The sequence below is a fragment of the Notolabrus celidotus genome, chromosome 7 (assembly GCF_009762535.1).
Source record: "Notolabrus celidotus isolate fNotCel1 chromosome 7, fNotCel1.pri, whole genome shotgun sequence".
Classification (NCBI taxonomy): Eukaryota; Metazoa; Chordata; class Actinopteri; order Labriformes; family Labridae; genus Notolabrus; species Notolabrus celidotus.
In genome coordinates this window covers 7,899,769-7,919,895 of record NC_048278.1, presented here as the reverse complement: position 1 = coordinate 7,919,895, position 20,127 = coordinate 7,899,769, and the positions used below count along the sequence as shown (strand labels likewise).

The 20,127-nt window shown below is 42.4% G+C and overlaps 1 protein-coding gene across 2 annotated transcripts; it reads right to left on the bottom strand.

Moving 5' to 3' along the window:
• Window position 1: 1 nt before the first annotated feature.
• micall1a (MICAL-like 1a) lies at window positions 2-20,094 on the bottom strand. Of its 2 annotated transcripts, none has more exons than XM_034687211.1 (16): window positions 19,171-20,094; window positions 15,179-15,227; window positions 10,867-11,008; window positions 10,122-10,222; window positions 8,752-8,900; window positions 7,105-7,703; window positions 6,960-7,020; window positions 6,343-6,770; window positions 3,829-4,214; window positions 3,607-3,741; window positions 3,396-3,522; window positions 3,151-3,241; window positions 2,783-2,856; window positions 1,729-1,843; window positions 1,601-1,647; window positions 2-1,443 (listed from the first exon to the last, which is right to left on the bottom strand). In XM_034687211.1, exons 1-16 carry the CDS (start codon window positions 19,311-19,313, stop codon window positions 1,307-1,309), a joined length of 2,784 nt encoding a protein of 927 aa, XP_034543102.1. In that variant the 5' UTR covers window positions 19,314-20,094; the 3' UTR covers window positions 2-1,306. The 2 variants fall into 2 exon arrangements, with proteins under 2 accessions (XP_034543102.1, XP_034543103.1); XM_034687212.1 differs by having other exon boundaries at window positions 3,829-4,172.
• Between the last annotated feature and the right edge of the window lie 33 nt (window positions 20,095-20,127).

Genomic DNA, 20,127 nt, shown 5'->3' with positions numbered 1-20,127 from the left:
CTTCTTGCATTAAGTTACTTTATTACTCTGCCCTCCAGTGTCAGTATTCTTTAGAAGCTTACTACTGTTTGAGGACAATGTTAAGCTGACAGAAAGGTGGCGCTACAGAAGCCCTCTGTTCCAGCTGAACGTGAGCGCAGGCACAGAGAAGAAACATACGGCAGATCAGCCATTTACAATGGAGGACAAAGAGACGATGTTAACGACAGGACAGAACAAGTTAACATATCCACATTTACATTGTCTCAAAAAAATGATACTTGTCAACATAAACAATTAAATAAATGGCACTTGTACAGTCAATAGAAACATGGTTTCCTCTCCACCTAAAAAAAGGCAAAGCATGGAAACACAGAAAGGCAGAGTAAAACATAAATTAATGATTGCATATTCAGGTTTCCCCGATATGTGATACTGTTGTTTTGCTACAGCTGTTAGAATACTGAAAGTTCGTCTTTTGTAATATTAATGATGCATGTTTGACCTTTTGTTACTTTAAACTCTGTAATAGACAGTGTTTGATTTTAGAGAACCTCCCCAGAGCTCGCGGTTTACACACACAAACACACACACACACGGTTTCGTCATCCATCCAAGATGATATGCATTTACATAAGTGACACTTTTGCAAAGCTACCACCAAAGAAACTAAGAAACAAAGTGAAACACCAACAATCAGAACATAGCAGCTACAGGAGCTCGGGTATCCATTCTTGATACTGTGTGTCAAGGGTCGATGTTGCAAAATTTAAAGCAGAGTTCATCTGAAGGCAAGACTTTTTCATTGGTACCACAGTCTTAAAACACGACATGAAATCTTCTCACATATCTACCTGCTGACCTTTGGAATAAATGAGAAGACAGGTATTGAAGGAGTGTAAGTCAGGACCAGGTTAAAACATGTAGAAAAATTAAAAGATATCAGGGATGAACTTCATCCAATGGGAAGCAATGGATCACACCTTTGCTGAACTTTGATAAAAGGCCTACAGGGCAGAGGCGCTATGCAATGAATAGCAAAGCAACAAATCAGTGCATTAATCACTTTGTACTTTGCTTGTTTCAAAGGCCAGTGAACAAGCATGCTATCTCTTTAAGCAGTTGGCTTGTGATATTGTTTCTTTAAAACACAAAGGCAATTGAAAAGAGTCTTTGAAGTGAGATGTGAGGCAGGGGTGGACTCTGGGTTAAAGGAGACATTATCTTCTTCCTGATGTATTTTTTTCCTCACATCCTTTAATAAGTTCTTTAGTCTTGTTAAAAGAAAAAAAAGAAGTACATCCTCTTGGGGGAGAGCTGGTCTTTTCTAGGGTGACTTCTCCTTGCGGGGGCTGTGGCTTTTGCCCGGCTCTCCTTTATGGCTCAGCCTCTTCAGCACTTTAATGGGTTTAAACTTTGCCCCTTTTTTCTTGGGCTGCTCCGCCTCAGGTTCCTTATGGAAATCTGATGAGGATGAAAGGGGAAGAAAATGACCTTAAGATTGACATTCTGAAATAATACAATTGCAGAGAGTGAGAGTTGGAACACTTTCTGCATCATCAACTTCTATTAGTATTAAAGAGTCTTAAACCAGCTGCAGTGGAGCTGCTCTTCATCTCACCTTTTTTCTTCAGCATGGCTTCCATCAGTTTATCCTCCTCTTCTTCCCTGTGACAGAAGAGCTGTTAGTAGATGTATAATGATAGTGACAGTGCGGGGTAACACAACTGACTATCATTTATGAATCACCTCTGTCTGTCCTGGTCCATGTTGTTGACAATCTGGTTCCTCTGTTCAATGATGGTAACCAGCTCAGCCATCAGCTCCTGCTCCCGGCTCTTGTCCTCATCTGTCCAGTCTTTCTCTGAGGAAGGAAGGGAAGAAAATGAGGGACTTCATGTTGTCCTTAATTATCTAAGCAAAGATCATCAGTACAAACATAAACGCACATATTTCATCAACCTTTCTGTCAGGGAATAATTACAGTGTAAGTCAGAGCAGTGAATAGATGAACTTCTAAAGTAATTGATCCCATCATCAAAGTTATCTTTATTTATAAGACACATGCTTCTAGAAATATTTAAACTCATCCACTCATGTCATTTTTCTTCTTGAAATACTGTCTTAAAGATCTCTATTCTTAAATCCAAAGTCGTTCTTCAATGCCATGATTCTCACAGTTGTACCTGCGCTTGTGAGAGTTCAGAGTCTGTAAAAATCTTGTGTCAAGAGAGTAAACCAATCCCCGGTTCTCACTTACTCTGTCAACATGAAGGTTTGAGTTTTTCTTTCTTTATCAAAAATTAACAGAACTTTCAAGCCATGAAGATCATGGTTTTGTTATTTCTTCCCTGTTATTGTTTTTTGTTCTTCACTACTCCTCCCTCTGAACACACTGACTGTGGGCATGGCTGGGCATGTCTTCCTGCAGGCTGTAGTTGGTAGAACTTGGTAGCTGCGGCTGCAAAAATATGCTTTCACAGCAATAAATGAAACTAACTACAACAGCCATTGGAGGTAGAAATGGATAATTTAGTGCATTTAGGTCATTTTTGCCTTTATTTGATCAGACAGCTGAAGAGAGACAGGAAATGTGGGGAGAAGAGAGAAGTGGAAGACATGCAGCAAATGGTCATGGCCGGGAGTCGAACCCACGGCCGCGGCAACGAGGACTATGGCCTCTGTATATAGAGTGTGCACTTAAAACTCTAGGACAACGGTGCCCAATTATGCAGTACATTTATGCTAATTTTCCCAATCCTAATTTGACTCTAATCCCACTAAATAATAAGGCCAAACTCACCTGGTTTGTTGAGAAGGCACCTCAGCTCGTACTCCACATCTGCTTGCCTCTCCTCTAAGTTCTGCTGCTTCGCTCTGCAAAAAACAACACAGTACTTCATATACCTGAACAGCCAATTACATTTCAAACTAAAATCTTATAGAAGAAAATATATATGTAAATAAATAATAAATATATATGACTGCAAGAAACAAACAAACAAACAAATGCTTCCTAAATGACTAGCCATATGCAGTAAATGTGCAGCAAAGCAAATCTAAAGACATGTCTTAGATTAGATCGATGCACTCAAACACAAAGGTGAAACTTCTGAGAGGGAAAACTGCTCCGGCACTAAACGTTGTAAGGTTCCTGCTACAGATACTTACGTGTAGACCAGCTCAGCTTCCCGTCGCACTAAAAGGTGTTTCTCATGGATCAGAGTGAACCAGTCCACCAACAGGTGCTCCTCATCCTCATCTGAAAACACAAAAGAAGAAGTTTAATTCATATCATAATTAATGTAGCAAAATTAACTTTTATTCCCTGTATGTTAGAACAAGATCATCTTTGCACTGTATGACTGAGATCCTTTTTCATTCAAAGCAGTCTATAAGGTGGTTTGTTGTGTTACCATTAGGGTTGTCCCTCAGCTTCTTCTCCAGCTCCACTCCTCTCTGCTCCAGTTCATCCAGTTGCTTCTCCAGTTGACCCATCTCCCCGTGGATGTCCTCTACTGGGATGTACTGATCTGACTGAACCTGGACAGATGTCGGGATCAGTTAAGGTTTTCTTTTTCTATTCTATGCTCATGAATACATTGTATTTTGACTTCAGTATTGTACCTTGCGTTTAATCAGAGGGAAGCCATGGCCTGGTGCGGGAGGTCTGGCAGGTCGAGGACCTTTAGGTGGTTTGGTTTTGGATTTAGCCGGGGAAGGAGAAGCTTTCCTGTTGAACGGATTCTCCTTGCATATTCGCTAAGATGAAAAAAAGAAACACAGCTGAAATGTAGCAGGCACAGTGTATTACTTTGAACTGCTTTATGTGTTGTTGGGGTTCATTACCTTATTGTGTGAGTGGCTGGCTCCAGAGGCCAAAGGACTGGGTGTAGTGGGGGGCCGTGGGGGGACTCCGCTCCCTTTGGTCCCCGTGCTTCGACTTGTCTGCGGGGTGGCTGGGGCTGAGCTGGCATTGGATGGCATGGGAGACGGGTAATGACTCTGGGAGGGTTGGAGCAGATGCTCATTTGAGGATGAGGATGGAGCCGTGGGGTCACACGGGGAGCAGATGGAAGGCTCTGAAACACTTTTGGTGAAGGCGTGTTGCTGGTCGCTGCTGGCACTGCCTCTTGAAGGGGGCTGGGAGGAGCTGTGGTCTGAGCCAGAGGAGAGGCTCTCTGTGCTTAGAGCTGGAGAGGGAGAGCAAGAGGAGGGCTGAGAGGGAGAGAGAACTGAAGGGGAAAAGGTTTCATAAAAAAACAAAGAGCAAACGGAGCAGAACAGGAATGAAGCAGTAGGAGCAGGTTGAAGTTGAAAAAGCATGGGGAAATAAAACAAAAAACAAAATCAACTTTCATTCATTTTACTTATTTTCCTTTTCCTACTGCACGACAACTTTCATGTTTAGTTTAACTTTACTGAGCTTTACTTTGAGCCCTATACATAACCTGTTTAACAGTTCTGAAACAATGCAATCTGTGGTTACTTGCAAACGAGAGTGTGAAGCTGGTGAGTGATATTCTCGCTTGTGGGGAGGCTATTACTGTATGTAAACACGGTGGCACATCAGTGGGAAGAAGGAGGAAGTTGCACAAAACAGCTTAGATAGACTGCTTCAACAACACACAGATCAGCCATAACACTATGAGCCCTGTCAGGTGAAGTGGATATCATCATCTCTTCATGATGTTTCCCGATCTGCAGGGGTCAGCAGCACCCAATAAAAGTGGCCCAAGGAATGAAAACCAGTGAACCAGCAACAGGGTCATGGCTGACCAAGGCTCATTGATGGCTGGCCTGTGTGGTTCTTTTCAACAGAGAACTGCTGGAGCTCAAACTGATGAAAATGTTAATATGGAGTGCATCAGGGTTTGTTGTGTATGGGGCTGTGTTACTGCAGACTGGTCAGGGTGTCCATGCTGACACCTGTCACAATTGACACACGATCATCAGATCCTAACCATGGAGCAATAGAAGGAAGAGCTCTGGAGGAACAAGACAATGAGTTCAATGAGGTCTATGAATTCCCCCGGTCTCAATCCAATCAAGCGTCTGACAACCGAGTCTGATCCATGGAGGCCCCACTTCACAACTTACAGGAGGACGTCATGTTGCCAGGTAGCACAGCACACCTTCAGAGGACTAGAGGAGTCCATATCTCATGAAAGGAGGGCCTACACAATATCAGGCATTTGGTCTTCATGTTATGGCTGATTGGTTTTTATCAGAGATCTGTCTGCAGTGTTTTAGAGCAGGGGTTCCCAAACTTTTCAGCCCACGACCCCCAAAATTCAGGCGCCAAAGACATGCAACCCCCACTGTCCCTCAAAGTGATTTAATGTGGCTTAATTTAGCTGGTCTGCAGAAAAAGTACCAACCTATATGAGCATGTGTCTGTGTTTCCAGTGCTGTTATGAATTAAACTGCTACTGCTACTGATGCTTCTGATAATTAACTGTTCACTAACCCCAAACTTAGGAGTCATCTGGCAACAAAGAAAGGCAGAAAACTCATTACATTTTCTGTTCAATGTTTTATTTAAAGGTTTGCTAATATTTTTATCTATATTTTTCACTATAATGGGTAAAGTTTACTATTTTTAGATAACTTGAAAAAAAAAAAAAAACATCCTGGAAGACATCTCACGACCCCCCATTTGTGTCTTGTGACCCCCACTTTGGGAACCCCTGTTTTTAGAGCATGAATACACAAGTGATCTTATATAGAGGGCCTAGAAGACTTCAGGAGACTGGTGTAGTGGATGTCAGAGGATTAAAGAGAAAGATAAAACACACTCAACAGGATGAACCTGACGAGATATAGAGCCGTAAATAAAAGGCTCTATAATCAGCATAGCCTCAGTGGAACACAAGATGTACAACCTCAAGAACACAAAGTCTGGATCACAGTTTGTAAAACAGGACTCTATGAGTTCATGTTTAAAAATCTAATCATGCTGCTTATCATTAATTCAAATACACCAAAATGCACTGTTTCAAATGATTGCACGATGAAATCTAATCAAACAGCTAAAGCATGGAAAATATCATCACGCCAAAAAGTTTTGTTTTCTGGACTGAACAAGTCAATCATATGACCTTAATCCGATAAAGACTTGATGTCACAAGCTGTACAGGATATCTAATTAAACTGTTTGTTTCCCTCAGTGAACTCAAACAAAGTTTCAAACTGCTACACCCTCATTGAGGAGTCATCTCTTACAGTCAAGAACTCACCTCCTCTCAGAGTCAGAGAACAGCTTTGGCATTTCATCTCATAAGAAATGACAAATGGCTCGTTGCATGTGTTGAAAGCCAGCACAGTTTGATGCTTGTTATATGTGCTAAAGATCAAACTGACCTTGGTTTCCAGCAGGGGGCCGTGGAGCTGGAGGTGCCGGCCGTTTCTTGCTCTTGCTGCTCCCAGGGCTGGCAGAGCGGGATGAGCTTCCTCCACTAGGAGGAGTTTCTGCACCTCCTGCGTCAGCGGCCTGAGTGATGCGGTACCATGGGTGACTAGCAACAACTGTAGATGATATTGCGCCTCCTTCGGGCACTTCTTCTTCCTCGACCTCGTTATCTTCATCATCGTCATCATCGAAAGGGTTGGCAGGCGGAGGGGGTGTGCCGGTCCTGGAATCCTCTCCTTTAAGAGAGGACATAGAGCCTGTATTGGGAGGGGTTGCCAGTCCGGCTGGGGGAGGGGCAGGGGCTTTCTTCTTCCTGGATTCTGATTGGACCAGGGCGAGCCAAGGTGGGTCTTTGGGTTTATGGGTGCCACTGGACAGGCTGGACAGTGATACACAGACAGGGATGGAGGGGTCACAGAGGGGAAGACAACAAATTGCAGCCAAATGGAGGCATGGAGGGGAAACAACTATAATGCATGCAGTAAACAGAGAGGGCTATGATTTCATGGTTAAGATCAAGATGACAGGGAAATGGACAGAACAAGATTCATATAAGTCACTCAGCTACCTTCCAGGAGAGTGAGATCTTTCTCGAGGTTTGGGAGGAGTAGGAGGCTTCCTGTTTTCACCTGCGATCACAATCAAAGTGTAAAGGTTATCATCAGCTGACTCTGTTTATTGAAACTCATTTATATTCTTGACTGATGACGTACCGACTGAAAGACTGTCTCGTGGCAGCCGTACTCTTGGTGCAGGACGAGGAGGAGGAGTAGGTTCTGAGACCCTGCGGGGAGCTGGCACCGGCTTAGCTGCACCTTCAGGTTGACTGACGTGTGTAGAAGGGAGGTCCCCGTTTGCTGTTAGTTTGACCTGTGTTTTGGTATCCTCCTCTTTCTCCTCCTCTTCCTCCTCTTCATCGCTCTCATCAAAAGGGTTTGGAGGAGAGGAAGAACGTGGTTCCTTCTCTGTCTCTTCAGCACTCTCAATGTCTTTTGCTTCTTCCAAAGATGCTGGTTCTTCTGTTGTCGCAGCAGAAACTGTGACCGAGTCATCCTGAACGGTGTCAGTATTGTCTGCTTGTCTTACCGGAGAAGGAGTCTTTGTCTGATCCCTGTCAGAAGGTGACATGTGAGGAGCTGGGCTGCGACCAATCCTGGCAGACTGAGCAACCTCTGGTCTCTTGCTGAGATCTGGCCGGCCATTCTGATTGGCTAAAGTACTCCTTGTAAGGTGATGGGTGCAGACCAGGGCCCCAGAGTCGGTTCCTAATTTGTAGGATCCAGGAAGCAAAGTGCTGTGACACTGCGTGCACCTGAGGCGACAATAACAGAGCGGTATTAACATCAACTACAGCCAGAGATCAATCAAATACAAAATAAAATCAAGAGGCTGCCGTTTTTCAGCAATAAAAAAAAATGTATTTATAGTTTTTAGTTACAGTACTTCTCTAAATAGCTATTTAAAGTTATATTTTGGGGCATTATTGCCTTTATTAGATACCGCAGCTGAAAAGAGACACGTGGGAAGTAGAGTGTGGGGGAAGACATACAGCAAATGGTCGAGGACGGGAACCGAACCCCTATAGCCTCTGTAAATGGGGCACTAGCCTAGCGCTTGGACCACTAGACCAATGGTGCCCCTCTTAAAGCTGCTGTTGGTAGGAATGGTGTAAAAATACGTTGCTTTTTTCTGCTGGGTTTGGAGAAAAGGTCATAATATCCCTCGGTACTCAGCAGTAAGTGAAGTAATTTGAGACTATTGTGAAATCTGTGTTTTCCAATGCCTTTGTATAAAGCAATGTTATTATTACCCTTGTTCCTGTTATCACGGACCAATCAGAGCTAATCTCTAATCCTCTGTCCTGATTGGTTAAGGGGCAGCCCCTACTATGTCCTCCGATTGGTTACGAGTCCAGCACTATCATGACTGCACACGCAGATCTGTGTTGGGGGGCTAAGAGGAAATCTGGTTGGGAGGGATAGTGTTGACATTCAAAGTCCCTCTCTCTGAACAGATGTTTACTCTTTGACTACCAACAGCAGCTTTAATAGCTATTTAAATTGTAAGCACATGTGCTGTTAATGCACTGACCAGGTCTGAAAGCTGCTCATTCAAATCAATAACATACGCGTTGATTGATTATGTGTCTGTAAATGGATAAACCAGTCTCTCAAAGTGAAATGTGTATTAAATAAAACTTGCTGTTGCCAGCTAATATCATATGTGCAGCCAAACCTTGCAGTACTCAAATCTAAGACAATCAAGAAGTGCTTTTTAAATTGAATCAATGGAGACACATTAGCGATACAAAGTCCTGATAACTCAATTACATGCAGGTAGACGGTAGCAGCAGCTCTCACCTGAAGCAGTTGCGATGGTAGAGCTTGCCGTCCACCAGAAACCTCTGCACCAGGTGGACGTGTTTCTGGCAGGCGGCACAGGTGCTGCTGAGTGTGATGCGAGTGACTTCTGAAACCACTCCCACACCTGTCTGCGCAGGCTTGCTTGGCTAGAGCGAGTGACCAGGATGTTGTTTGCAGACAGAGGACAGGGAGTAGTCATCAGGGGAACAGGGGGAGAGGGGGGGGAGATGAGGGAGTAATGGGGAGGGGAGATCAAACACGGAGTCAGGATTTCAGGATGTGGATCATTCATTTTGTTAAGCTAGCTACATCTACTGCGCTAATTTGACATCTACTGCTCGATGAATGGCGTTGTTCATTACTACGTTTCTTTTTCAGTTAAAAACATAATTTGATTGATATCAAAATGTATGTCAAGATATAAAAAGGTGTATTAGTAATAAAAATCTAAACAGCTTGGGTTAGTGGCTCTGGGAATCACACATTTTGGATATGGTTGATGCTTAGGATTGGTATTTTCCATAAAGGCATTATTTAGGAAGGTAAAAAGGGGTAAGCAGCAGCATGTTCCAAAACTTGGCACACAGTGTTAACTAGCACTACTGTTAGTATGTTATATACAAGAGGTGGTTCAAAAAAAGACTGATCTAACTATTTTGCTTTTACCTCCTAAACCCACCTCCCACCCCACCCCCATCCTACTGCCTAGGCTCAGGACCAGAGAGCGGAGGGGGGATGAGATGTGAGGAGGAAGAAGAGCAGGAAGAAGAGGGAGTGGAATGGATTTCCATCTGAAGAGGGGGGTTGGGGGTTGAATGTTGCGGATGCTAGCACAGAGGAGTATGGGGATGGAGGAAAGAAGTTGAGGGCATGCAAAGAAAAGAGAGACAGGATACAAAGGCTATCTTTACAGAATCGCTCTACCTCTGTTGCTTCTATTATCCCCTGCTGTGCAACACAAAGCCCATGAGAGGAAGTGGTAATTATAATGCACGTGTATATTGTGCATTGTTGTACTGCAATGGCAGGATGGGATTTGTATTGTACAGATGTGGTGACTTAAAACCCCCACAGCGCACATGCAGAATAATGCTGAGGTAATCCAAGGCTTCATTTGTGCGACAATATACTAACAGGAAGTGTGTGAGGCTTCAGTGGGCTTATCCAGGTATCATAAGGTCACTGTAAATAACATTTCCTCAAAGAATGAAGCTATCAACATGCAGTATCATGTAAATATGCTGCAGTGCAGTGATTCAGTCTGAACAGGTATTACGTGTGGCCAAGAGTAAAGAGAACACTTATAACCAATACATGCACATTCCTGTGTGTCTTTGCACAGTGTCCTGGTGCCAACTGCATCTTACCTCAGACTCAACAACTTTGTCCTCCAAGAGGGCTGCAGGCTTTTTCTGAGCCGGCTCATTAAAACCAGCAGAACTCAGCCTTTTCATGCACGGAGGGTTTGCTGTGGTAAAAGGAATAATCATTTAATCATGTAGCTTAATTATGTAAGTTGTTACAACACAAAGTTTCTCTCCTTCATGGCTGTGCTGAGGGTTGACAGTTTTTATGTCTCGAAATGTTATTACTGGATGACAATTATGCCAAGATTTCACATAAAGCATCACATAAATATAGTATTTAGTCAAAGATGTAAGAACAATCAGAATCAGAATCAGAAATGCTTTATTTATCTCGGCGAGAAAAATTCGGTCTTTACAGAGCTCTTATAAACAGTATGTAAGAAAGTCAAAATATTAAAAGAAGAAAGATTCAAATAAGACATAAATACAAATAAAATAAATAAAACAAAGATCAAATAAAATAGAATAAAATAAAATAATAATAAAGTATATACAGAAGCGCAGAATGGAAATGATCTTTGTACAAAAGTGGGAATGAAGAGCATATATACAAGGATGTTAAAGTGGCAGGGATATTGCAGTGTATTGCATGGTTATTGTACGGTTATTGCACAGAGTACGGGTTATTGTTCAGTGATCAGAGGGAGGAGTTGTGCAGTTGTTACAGTTGTAACTGCAAATACACAATATGTGTTTTATGTGAACACTGTTTTAAGTGTGTACCAACTGAGTTTATTGTACCCACCTTGTGACTTGTTGTTGAAGAAGTTGTAGTACTGGGAGACATACGTGATGATGCTGAGCCGGTCAGGAACCTTCATGGACACCATGTCTTCTGGATCCAACAGGGCCGGAATCCCAAGCTGTGTCTCCGCCACTTCAAACGCCTAAGACAGAGAAAAGACGGAGTGAGGATGAAGAAGAGGAGATTTTTTAAAAAGAGTTCAGGAGGGAGAGTAAGAGAGCTGAGGAACTGAAAGTAGATATTACTACCACTATTAGGAATGTAATAACTTATAATTATTACTTACTTATAATTGTTAGTTATTACACAGTAATTATATAATCATCATCATCATAAAAATAACTATAGGTTAACTGTTCTCATTTTAGAGTCAAAATCAGACTATAGTGACTCAACAAGCCTCGAGTACGCTTCAGCTTTACTCACCAAGAGTAAATGGGAAAATGAGTGAGAAATGAAAAGTGTGTGTTGGCTTCAAATAGTTCTTTCAATACTGTAGCAGCACATACGATTTACCTTTATTGTACTAGAGTGGCAGGAGAACTCAGGGTCATTGCAGGTATGTTATGTACAAGAAGCTGAGCATCTGCACACCCTGAAAATGTTTTACTCAAACTAAACCTTTAATCTAGTTATCCGGTACATGACTCTCCATGTAAACATGCAGATACTGAAGACAGCATGTCTGAGTTGCAGGTAACAGAGAAAGATGCTTGGTACAGGGATACAGCCAGCGCTTACTCAACGTCCTGGATAATCTCACTCTGCTGCCAAAACATCAGTCACATTATCACAGTGATGGGTTTTGTCCTCTGAAGATAACCATCAGCGTAATGAAAAATTCCAGCGTAGAAATGACAGAGTGGCTGGGTTTACAACACAGACTTAATCGTTGGGCGTCACAGAGCGCTGAAATAATCCAGCAAGAGTGGAACTAGACCTGTACGAATCGAAAACCTTTACATAACTTAATCCGGGTTAACAGACAATAACCTTCACTGTTCTTAGTTTGAGTGACTCACTTATCTGTAGATAATAATAATAATGATAAAGTAATTACCTATTAACTGAGAACATGTTACTGATTCACTATGCAGACTAGTAGTCTACTAGTTTTCCAGCTTCCAATCCCAACAATAGACTGTAGACATAATGGAGGTAGTATCTGTGACGTCATCCAGCTGTTACTGAGCGCTGTATTGAAGCCAATCGTCGGCGGGAGCCATATTGGTAATGCTGAACTCATCCAAACATAGTGTGAGGTAAAGAAGCGGGCTTTGAGCCTCCAAGTCAACAGCTATGTGTTCCCGCCTGTCAATCAAGTCAGTCACGTCCTTATTTGGGCAAAAACGTGTAATCTTAATATCTTCTGAACTGTCACGTTAGAACCCCCCCCCCCCCCCCCCCCTTACCTTATCCTGATGTTGGGTCTTTCTTAATAATAATACAAAGAGGAAACGTTTTCAGATACCATTTACCAATTGGTGATATATAACGATTGAGTAATTGATTGATTGATTGATTGATTGATTGATTGATTGATTGATTGATTGATTGTTTGATTGATTGTAGTTCACATCAAATACTAGCAAAAGAAAAATCTTGTTCTATTTTGCTCTTAACAAATCAGGATGTTTGTATGAGTCACACTGTATCTAATCAGAGAGAGTGAAGTCAGGTCCAAAGTAATGTTTGACAGCAGTATAAATGTCAAAGGGTCAACTGCCTTTATGACCCTCCTTCAGACCACAGGAAGTTTCAGGTCTGACCCTCTAGTTAAAAGGCATTTGAGGATTGAGGATGAGCTGCTCACTAGAAGTGTGTCCTTCTTCTGACCTACAAAGCCCTTAGTGGTTAGACACAGACACCTTTGTATCTTAAACACAGACTGTATAAATAATGGACGTAGTATCCGTGACTTCACCCATCTGTTTCTGAAGCGTTGTTTTGAGGCCAATCGTTGGCGGCAGCCATATTGGAAATGCTGAACTCAACATAACTGCTGTCGAGCAAGTGTGACGTAAAGAGGCGGACTTTGAGCCTCCTAGCCAACAGCTACAGTGTTTTCTGCCTTTCAGTCAAGTCAGCTGTGCCTCTCGTAATGGAAACCCCGTAATCTTAATATCTTCGAAATTGCCATGTAAAGAAAAAATTCACCCCCGTACAGTGTGTGCCGATCAAGAAATGAGCTATCCAGACTATTCTGATTTTTTGTACCAGGCTGTTTATTTCTGCTGTAAAGATCAGCTTTTTTTAAATTTGTGTGTATGTGGTTTCGGGTACTTCCAGAGCCAGCCTCAAGCGGACACTCGATGAACTTCAGTTTATAACACACCGGGGGAACTGGCACTCTGGGATCATGTCCTTCCCTCTCTCTTTTCTGTCTGCCTGTCACTAACTTTAAGTCTTCCTGTCCACTAACCATAGACCTTTCAGGGAGTCCCTGAGCTCCCGTGTCTCGTAGGTTCCTTGGGATCGCTGCCATCCTGCTGCTGTGGACGTGCCAGACTCAAGCTGCTACAACTACAACTACCTGTCTCACTATTATCATCTCTCTCTTTCTGCATCACCCTCTATCCCTCTTTCTAACCACAATACAGTTGGGGCAGATGTGTGTCTAACATGAGTCTGGTCCTGCTGGAGGTTTCTGCCTGTTGAAGGAAGTTTGTCCTTGCCACTGTAACTTGCTAAATGCTGCAAAGTGCTCTGCTCATGGTGGATCACGACGAGATCTTATCCTGATTGATTGATTGATTTAAAAAACAGACACTTTTATAATAAATCTTAGAACAGTTTGACTTTTTAGTGAGCACTACTACTTCGGCTGCCTCTTACACAAACCCACTGAGAGCACTCAAATCTGGCTCCTTAATACTAAAATCTAAACTGGATGATTCTGGTTCTTGCCACATTTACAATCAAAGATTGAATAACTGCCTCCTCAGGGCATAAACCTGAGTGAGTAGTTTGTTGATCTATGAAACCCAAATGACAGCTGGCACACTGTATTCATTTTTAGTGCTTAAACCAACTCCCTCACTTTCCTTAAAGCTGTTGGATATAAAGAATGTTCACAGCAGCCGAAGCTTAGCTCTGACTGAGAATGTGGAGACTCCCAACTCATCCTGTAACATTCAGTTAGCTTTAAGACGATGTGGAAAAACCCAAAAGGGGGAATAAGATGAGAAAGTTCTCCCAATCCTCTCTGACTTATGATAATCTGTAAATTCAGCACTTTTGCTCTTGAAATCCTCTTAACATGGTCTCTCCAGAGGCTTATGTCAAGAATTTTTTCAAAACCCGAAATGGGTCGGTCTCCTCCCTTTCCCTCTTATCCTGCCAAGCTTCATCAGTGCTTCTTTCCAACACAGACAGACAAATACACTCAAGTCCCACCCACTATGACCACATGTAGTCTTTAAGCTTAATAATTTCATGGCTGAAAGGAGCACATTCAATAACAATGCTTCGCCTGTCGCTCAGCTACAGGTGTAAATCAGGTCATGAGATGACTTCCCCCTCCTACCAAGAGCAAAGTTTTACACAAAAGATTAAAAAACATCATGCAGACAAGATGATGGGAATGTTTACTTTCAAATAGGGTTGCAAAGGGGTGAAAAATTTCCAGTAAATTTCCACGGGATGTTAAGTTGGGGAATTTTGGAAATATTCCAAATTGGAAATCATGGGAATTAACTGGGAATTTAATAGAAAGGTATCATATCCAAGCATAAATATTTGTTTTGTTATAAGCAGAAATCCATCCAAAATAATACAATTAAAACAGATTTATTTGTAAATAGAACCTTATCAAGTGTTAAATATTTTTTTGAACAATCGATTTTTTCATTGAAGAACAAAAACATGAATGTTGAGATAAATATTACTCACCCCCCCCCGACCCAACCCATTCAAAAATTAACAAAAATGCAATCCCAACAAAGTTCCATTCAAAATGTTAAATGAAATTAGCCGCTCTCCCTCCAAAAAAGTCCCATTAAACATGCAAATAAAAAGTGCATGTAGGGGGCGTGGTCTCAATAGCCCTGCAGTAAGCAGTGTGCTATATGCATGGGATTGAGGAATAGCATAGACATTCAACTGTACTCTGGTCGTTTTAGTCAGAATTATGCTAAAATATATTTTCCCCAACTATATTTAAGTTCCATATTAAGAGCCAACCTTCAATTTAGTAAATTCCTGGTTTATTCCTGTTTATTCCCATAAATTCTCATGGAAAGATTCCAACTTTGAAAATTTCCGGGATTATGCAACTCTACTTTCAAAATATAAAGGTGGAAAATGGACTCACCAGTCGGTTGTTCTCGTAAACATTTTCTTTGGACAACGAACAAAAGTCTCTGGAATGAAAAGAGAGTAAAAATGCTGTGATTCAAAACACGCAAGATAAACACTGATACAAGTACAAGGTGTGCATTTAGTCAGCCTGCATATCATATTATTCTGATTCATCTGAACTACTGAAGAGGACTACAAAGAAGTTACTGTCCACGTCATGCTGACACAGGCTGGCACTGTATTTAGCTAGCAGACCCTCTTACACTTACAGTATGTCATGAACCATCAAAAAGCTATTATTGGCTTGACAGCATGGGAGGCAAGAATGGTGAGCAGCAGAGTGCCTCCAGTATCCGCAGCAGCCCACAAACAACTGTTGTAAAAACTGCTGGGACAAAAGGAAACAAGCTTCTGCATCAAACAGGAGCGATGGGCTGATAATTACAAGGCCCTGCTTTGAAAAGCCCGGAGCGAGGAACTAAAGCCAGGCCTCTCACCAGTAAACATCCTGCAGTAAAAAAAACAAAAAAAAGTCTGAGGTGTTCTGGAAAGGAAAGTGTGGTGAAGTGTGTGAACACAAACTGTGTAGCAGCAGCGGGGCAACAGTGTGACAGAAAACACACCATGACCCCAGAGAGAGCTTGTGGAGACCATGTGGAAGTCTCAAGAAGGCAAAATCCTATAAATGAGCTCCGTGTTGGAGCAACACAAAGTGACCTCTGTTCTCTGTAATCTAGTTCCCATGGTCACAAACACACGGAGCAGTAATGTCAAGATCATGTCACAACAAGCCTGCTCTGTCAGACAAACCAACATAGACACATGGAAGTGTAGAAACTTGAAATATGTTGACCAAACTACTGAGAGTTCCAAGTATTGATACAGACAGAAGAGAGTCCCAGCAGACACGGATGATGAGCTGCTATGTGTGATCTGAATTATGAACCTAATCCACCATGACTCAGTCTCACTCAAAGGTTTATTTCGGGAAAGCAGAGTGCTGAGAAACAGAGAGTGTGTGTGTGTGTGTCCCGCTTGGCAGCCATTTAAAATCCACATGATCAAACCTGGGTGAGCCGGTGTAGCTGCTGAATCTGGTTCAGTCGGAGGGAAAAGTTTGTGCAAGAGCACGCAGGATTGGGATTTGTTAATATTGTGACTAATGTAATGCAGCTTGATGAACGTGATAGTTTGTACTCTTAGTGGAGGAGCAGGTGACAAAACAGGTGCGTTATGAAGACAGATTTTAAAACACAAAGAGGACATATTCAAATGCATTAAAATCAAATATTTGCACTGCAGTCCTGCATGGTTAGGTTTGACAGAGAGCTGCAGTAGTATGAACAGAACTTCATTTTTACACAACTCTGATTGCAGTGTCCATTGAACATTGCTTCTCTAGACCAGGGGTTCCCAAACTTGTCAGCCCGTGACCCCAAAGATGGTGCCAAAGACTTGCGACCCCCACTGTCCCTCATAGTGATTTAATGTGGCTTCATTTAGCTGGTCTGCAGAAAATGACCCTACCTATATGAGCATGTGTTTGTTTCCTGTAACGTTATGATTTAACCTACTGCTACTGATGCTTTTGATAATTAACTGTTCACTCACCCTAAACTTAGGAGTCATCTGATACCTCTTTTCAACCAATGTGAACCGGGTTGTATTTCCTAGCTGGTGCTCGCGCTGGTTGAACTTGCGAACCAACAGGGCACCCGTTTGTTTTTCCGCCCACTCCAGCACGTGGAAGAGGCACGTCATGACGTCAGATGGCGGATAACGGCAGCTTGTTTCCTCAGCCAACCACTGCTTTGCCTTGGAATCTATTAGTCTCTTTTATTTTTTCACTGCAGGACAATGGCGGAAACACGTTTGGTTTGTGTTTTTGATCACAGCACGCCCGCCCCTCGCCCCTGACGTTCGTGGTTCGCGGTTCACGGTTCTAGTCCAGCAAAGAGTTGGAGCCACTCTGGCACTGGTTTTCCCGGCTGCAGTCGGCAAAAAAACGGTTCTCATTTGAGTGCCAGCTCCGCACCTGCCCTGAAACTGCCTCAGTAGAAAAGGGGTATCAAAAAACATAGGCAGAAAACTCATCACATGTTCTATGTTCACGTTTTTGTTCAAGTTTTGCCACTACTTTTGTCCATAATTTTACTATAATGGGTAAAATTGACTATTTTTAGATAATAAAAAATAAAAAAACATTCTGGAAGACATCTCACGACCCCCCATTTGTGTTTCGCGACCACCTAAGGGGTCCCAACCCAGACTTTGGGAACCCCTGCTCTAGACCATGCAGTATGTGCAGCATTATCCTCTCTGACTACTGAGTAAAGTGACAGTACCACCTCTTCTCGGTGTTATTGTGGGGCATTTTGATGGGAATACATAGGCAGCAGTGAGCAGTATAATCTCCCCACACTGGGGCTGAATTCAGTTTGACAGGCCAAGGTCTCAGCTGCAGATCAGCCTGACGGACTGTCAGTGTGGATGAGAGGTAGTTCTGCAGGGCTGCTATAGCTACACAGTGGGGCTGACCAGAGAGGCATGATGGGACACAAGTTGAGGAGGCAGGGCTGTAAAAGCTGGGTATTTAGATGTGTCCACTGACTCACTTTATGTGCAGATCTATTCCACCACACTGACTTGTCCTTTGGTGACTGGTGTTTGATACTTTCCAAGTATTGTTGAATTTGCTCACCAAAGTCTGGACCACCTGAGAGGTTAGCAGCATGAGCAAAATGCTTACTGCGTAAAATCATTCAATCACAGCACATTTATATCATAAGTCAAGGGAGGGATATGAAGTTTTACTGGGTGGATGTTGTTGCAAACCACTAATCCTGTACCCACTGATCTATAAAGAGATACATTGTGCCAAGCATTACTCACTTACTAATTGCACTTTAAAAACTGAGCAGCCTATTTTCCGTTTTAGTGTTTATGTAACAACAATGGCATTCCTTCATCTCCCCATCACCATAATAAGTCATTTCAGCCACACTGATGCTGCAGTGTTGTTTGTATTGCTCCTCTGCTGTATGTGGAGGTGTCAAATCCAGAGGAGGGGTGTGTTGTTACAGACAGGGCATGGATTGTCCGCCTTAGTTAATTACAGCACACTGGCTTCTCACCATACAGTACTCTTGGAAGTATTTATATGAATGTGTTGGCTATAATAACTGCTTCAAAACTGCATTATAAGAACATTTAAAGTGACATAACTAAGAGATTTGGTTATTGATTTTAAACTCATATCATATTTAGCTGTAGGGACGCAGAGTTTGAATCAGTCAAGAGAAAATGAGCCATAACATTTATAACTAATCACCAAATACACTGAGGAACAGATGCTTCTGTGTCTGTTCTACCATCCTGTCCTGAGTGGGTGATCATTAAAACACCTAATCTGTCTGTTATCAATCAAAAGGTTCATTGAAAACAACAGCTGCCTGAGTGTGTCCTAAGCCTGTTTAGAGTAGTAACACCTTATTACCATTTATATAAGCATTTTAAATGTTCCTCATGTGTCCCTCACAAGTGGGGCCAGAGAGCTGACTGTTTTTATGCAGCAAAACTATGGAACTCTGCCCCTGGACATTAAAGCAGTCATTTCCTTTTAGCCCTTGACTGCAATATTACTTTTTTTACTTTCATGACTATTGTTTTAGCATCATTTTTATGTATTATATGTTTTATTATATACTATTTTATTCTTCTTATTTGATTTTATTTCATTGATTGGTTTTATTTTAAAGGATTTTATTAGATTTTTATTTCTAAAGCATTTCCCATCACATTCCTCTTTTTTGTTTTAGTCTTGTATTATTTTATCTGTTGCTGTTGTTTTCTGTCTCTGTTCTTTTGTGAAGCACTTTGGGCTGCATGCTTGAACTTATGAAAGGTGCTACATAATAAAAATGAGTTGAAACTCTTCCTCTTAGACAGTACCTGCTGGCCCAGTAATGTTAGTATCAATGAATGTTCAATCTCCGTGTTACTTACATGAGCTCTGGTCTGTAACGATGTATTATGGCACAAAATGCCAAACCGTCCCGAAAGGACGAGGACATGTCCCTGACTTCCACATCGTTGTAATTCTCACACTGGATCCGACACCACTCCTGCAGAGCCTTCAGAGACCCCATGTTCCTCTTACTGTGTTAAAATCCAAGTGTTTCAGTCAAATAAAAGGATTCAGTCTTTGATCCAGGGCTTCACACAACACAAAGTCTTCTCTTCAGTCACACACGACTCATCTGCAGAGACTCAGTGAAGAGGCGTCAGCCAGACAACACCCGATGAAGCGCTGCGATACATCCATGAACCAGCCGGGAGTGAGTCACGTTTCAAAGCTAAATGTTAGCTAACTTTCACAACAGCACAATGCATCATCCTGCATGTTCTCTATTGTACATCTAACTGGACCAGAACCAGGATCCTGACCAGTACCACAGGGATAAAACACGACAGATATACAAAGTTGAAAGCGTCCTAACAAAAGTTCTTCACGTAGCCAACTTAGCTAACTAGCCACGGCGCGTCCTCCTGCAGCAGCTAGCTCAAGTCAGCAGTTTGGATGTTTGCTTCTCTCCGATGTGGGTTGCGACTGTAAATAAAGTCCTTGTCAGGTAAAAGCGATAGTGTGGTTTCAGTCGAAGCAGAGGTGACAGTTTCCTCATTGACGTGGTGCAGCGGGGAGGTTTGCAGTGAATGTAGAAACGCTGGATTAAAAAGTCTGAAAAACGCCCTCTAAACAACAACAACAAAATGACAGCTCGCTGCCAAAAACACCTCGTCCAGTTGTTGTCAGTCAAAGCAGTCCAGTCCACTACCGGGGCCAAACCATCCTCGTTGCATTAATAGAAGCCTTGGCGACCTGCCCGCTACTCCTCTGAATGTCACGCTGTTGTTTCTCATCACGTCCAATCGGGGGAGCCACAGAACCTCAACTCTATGACA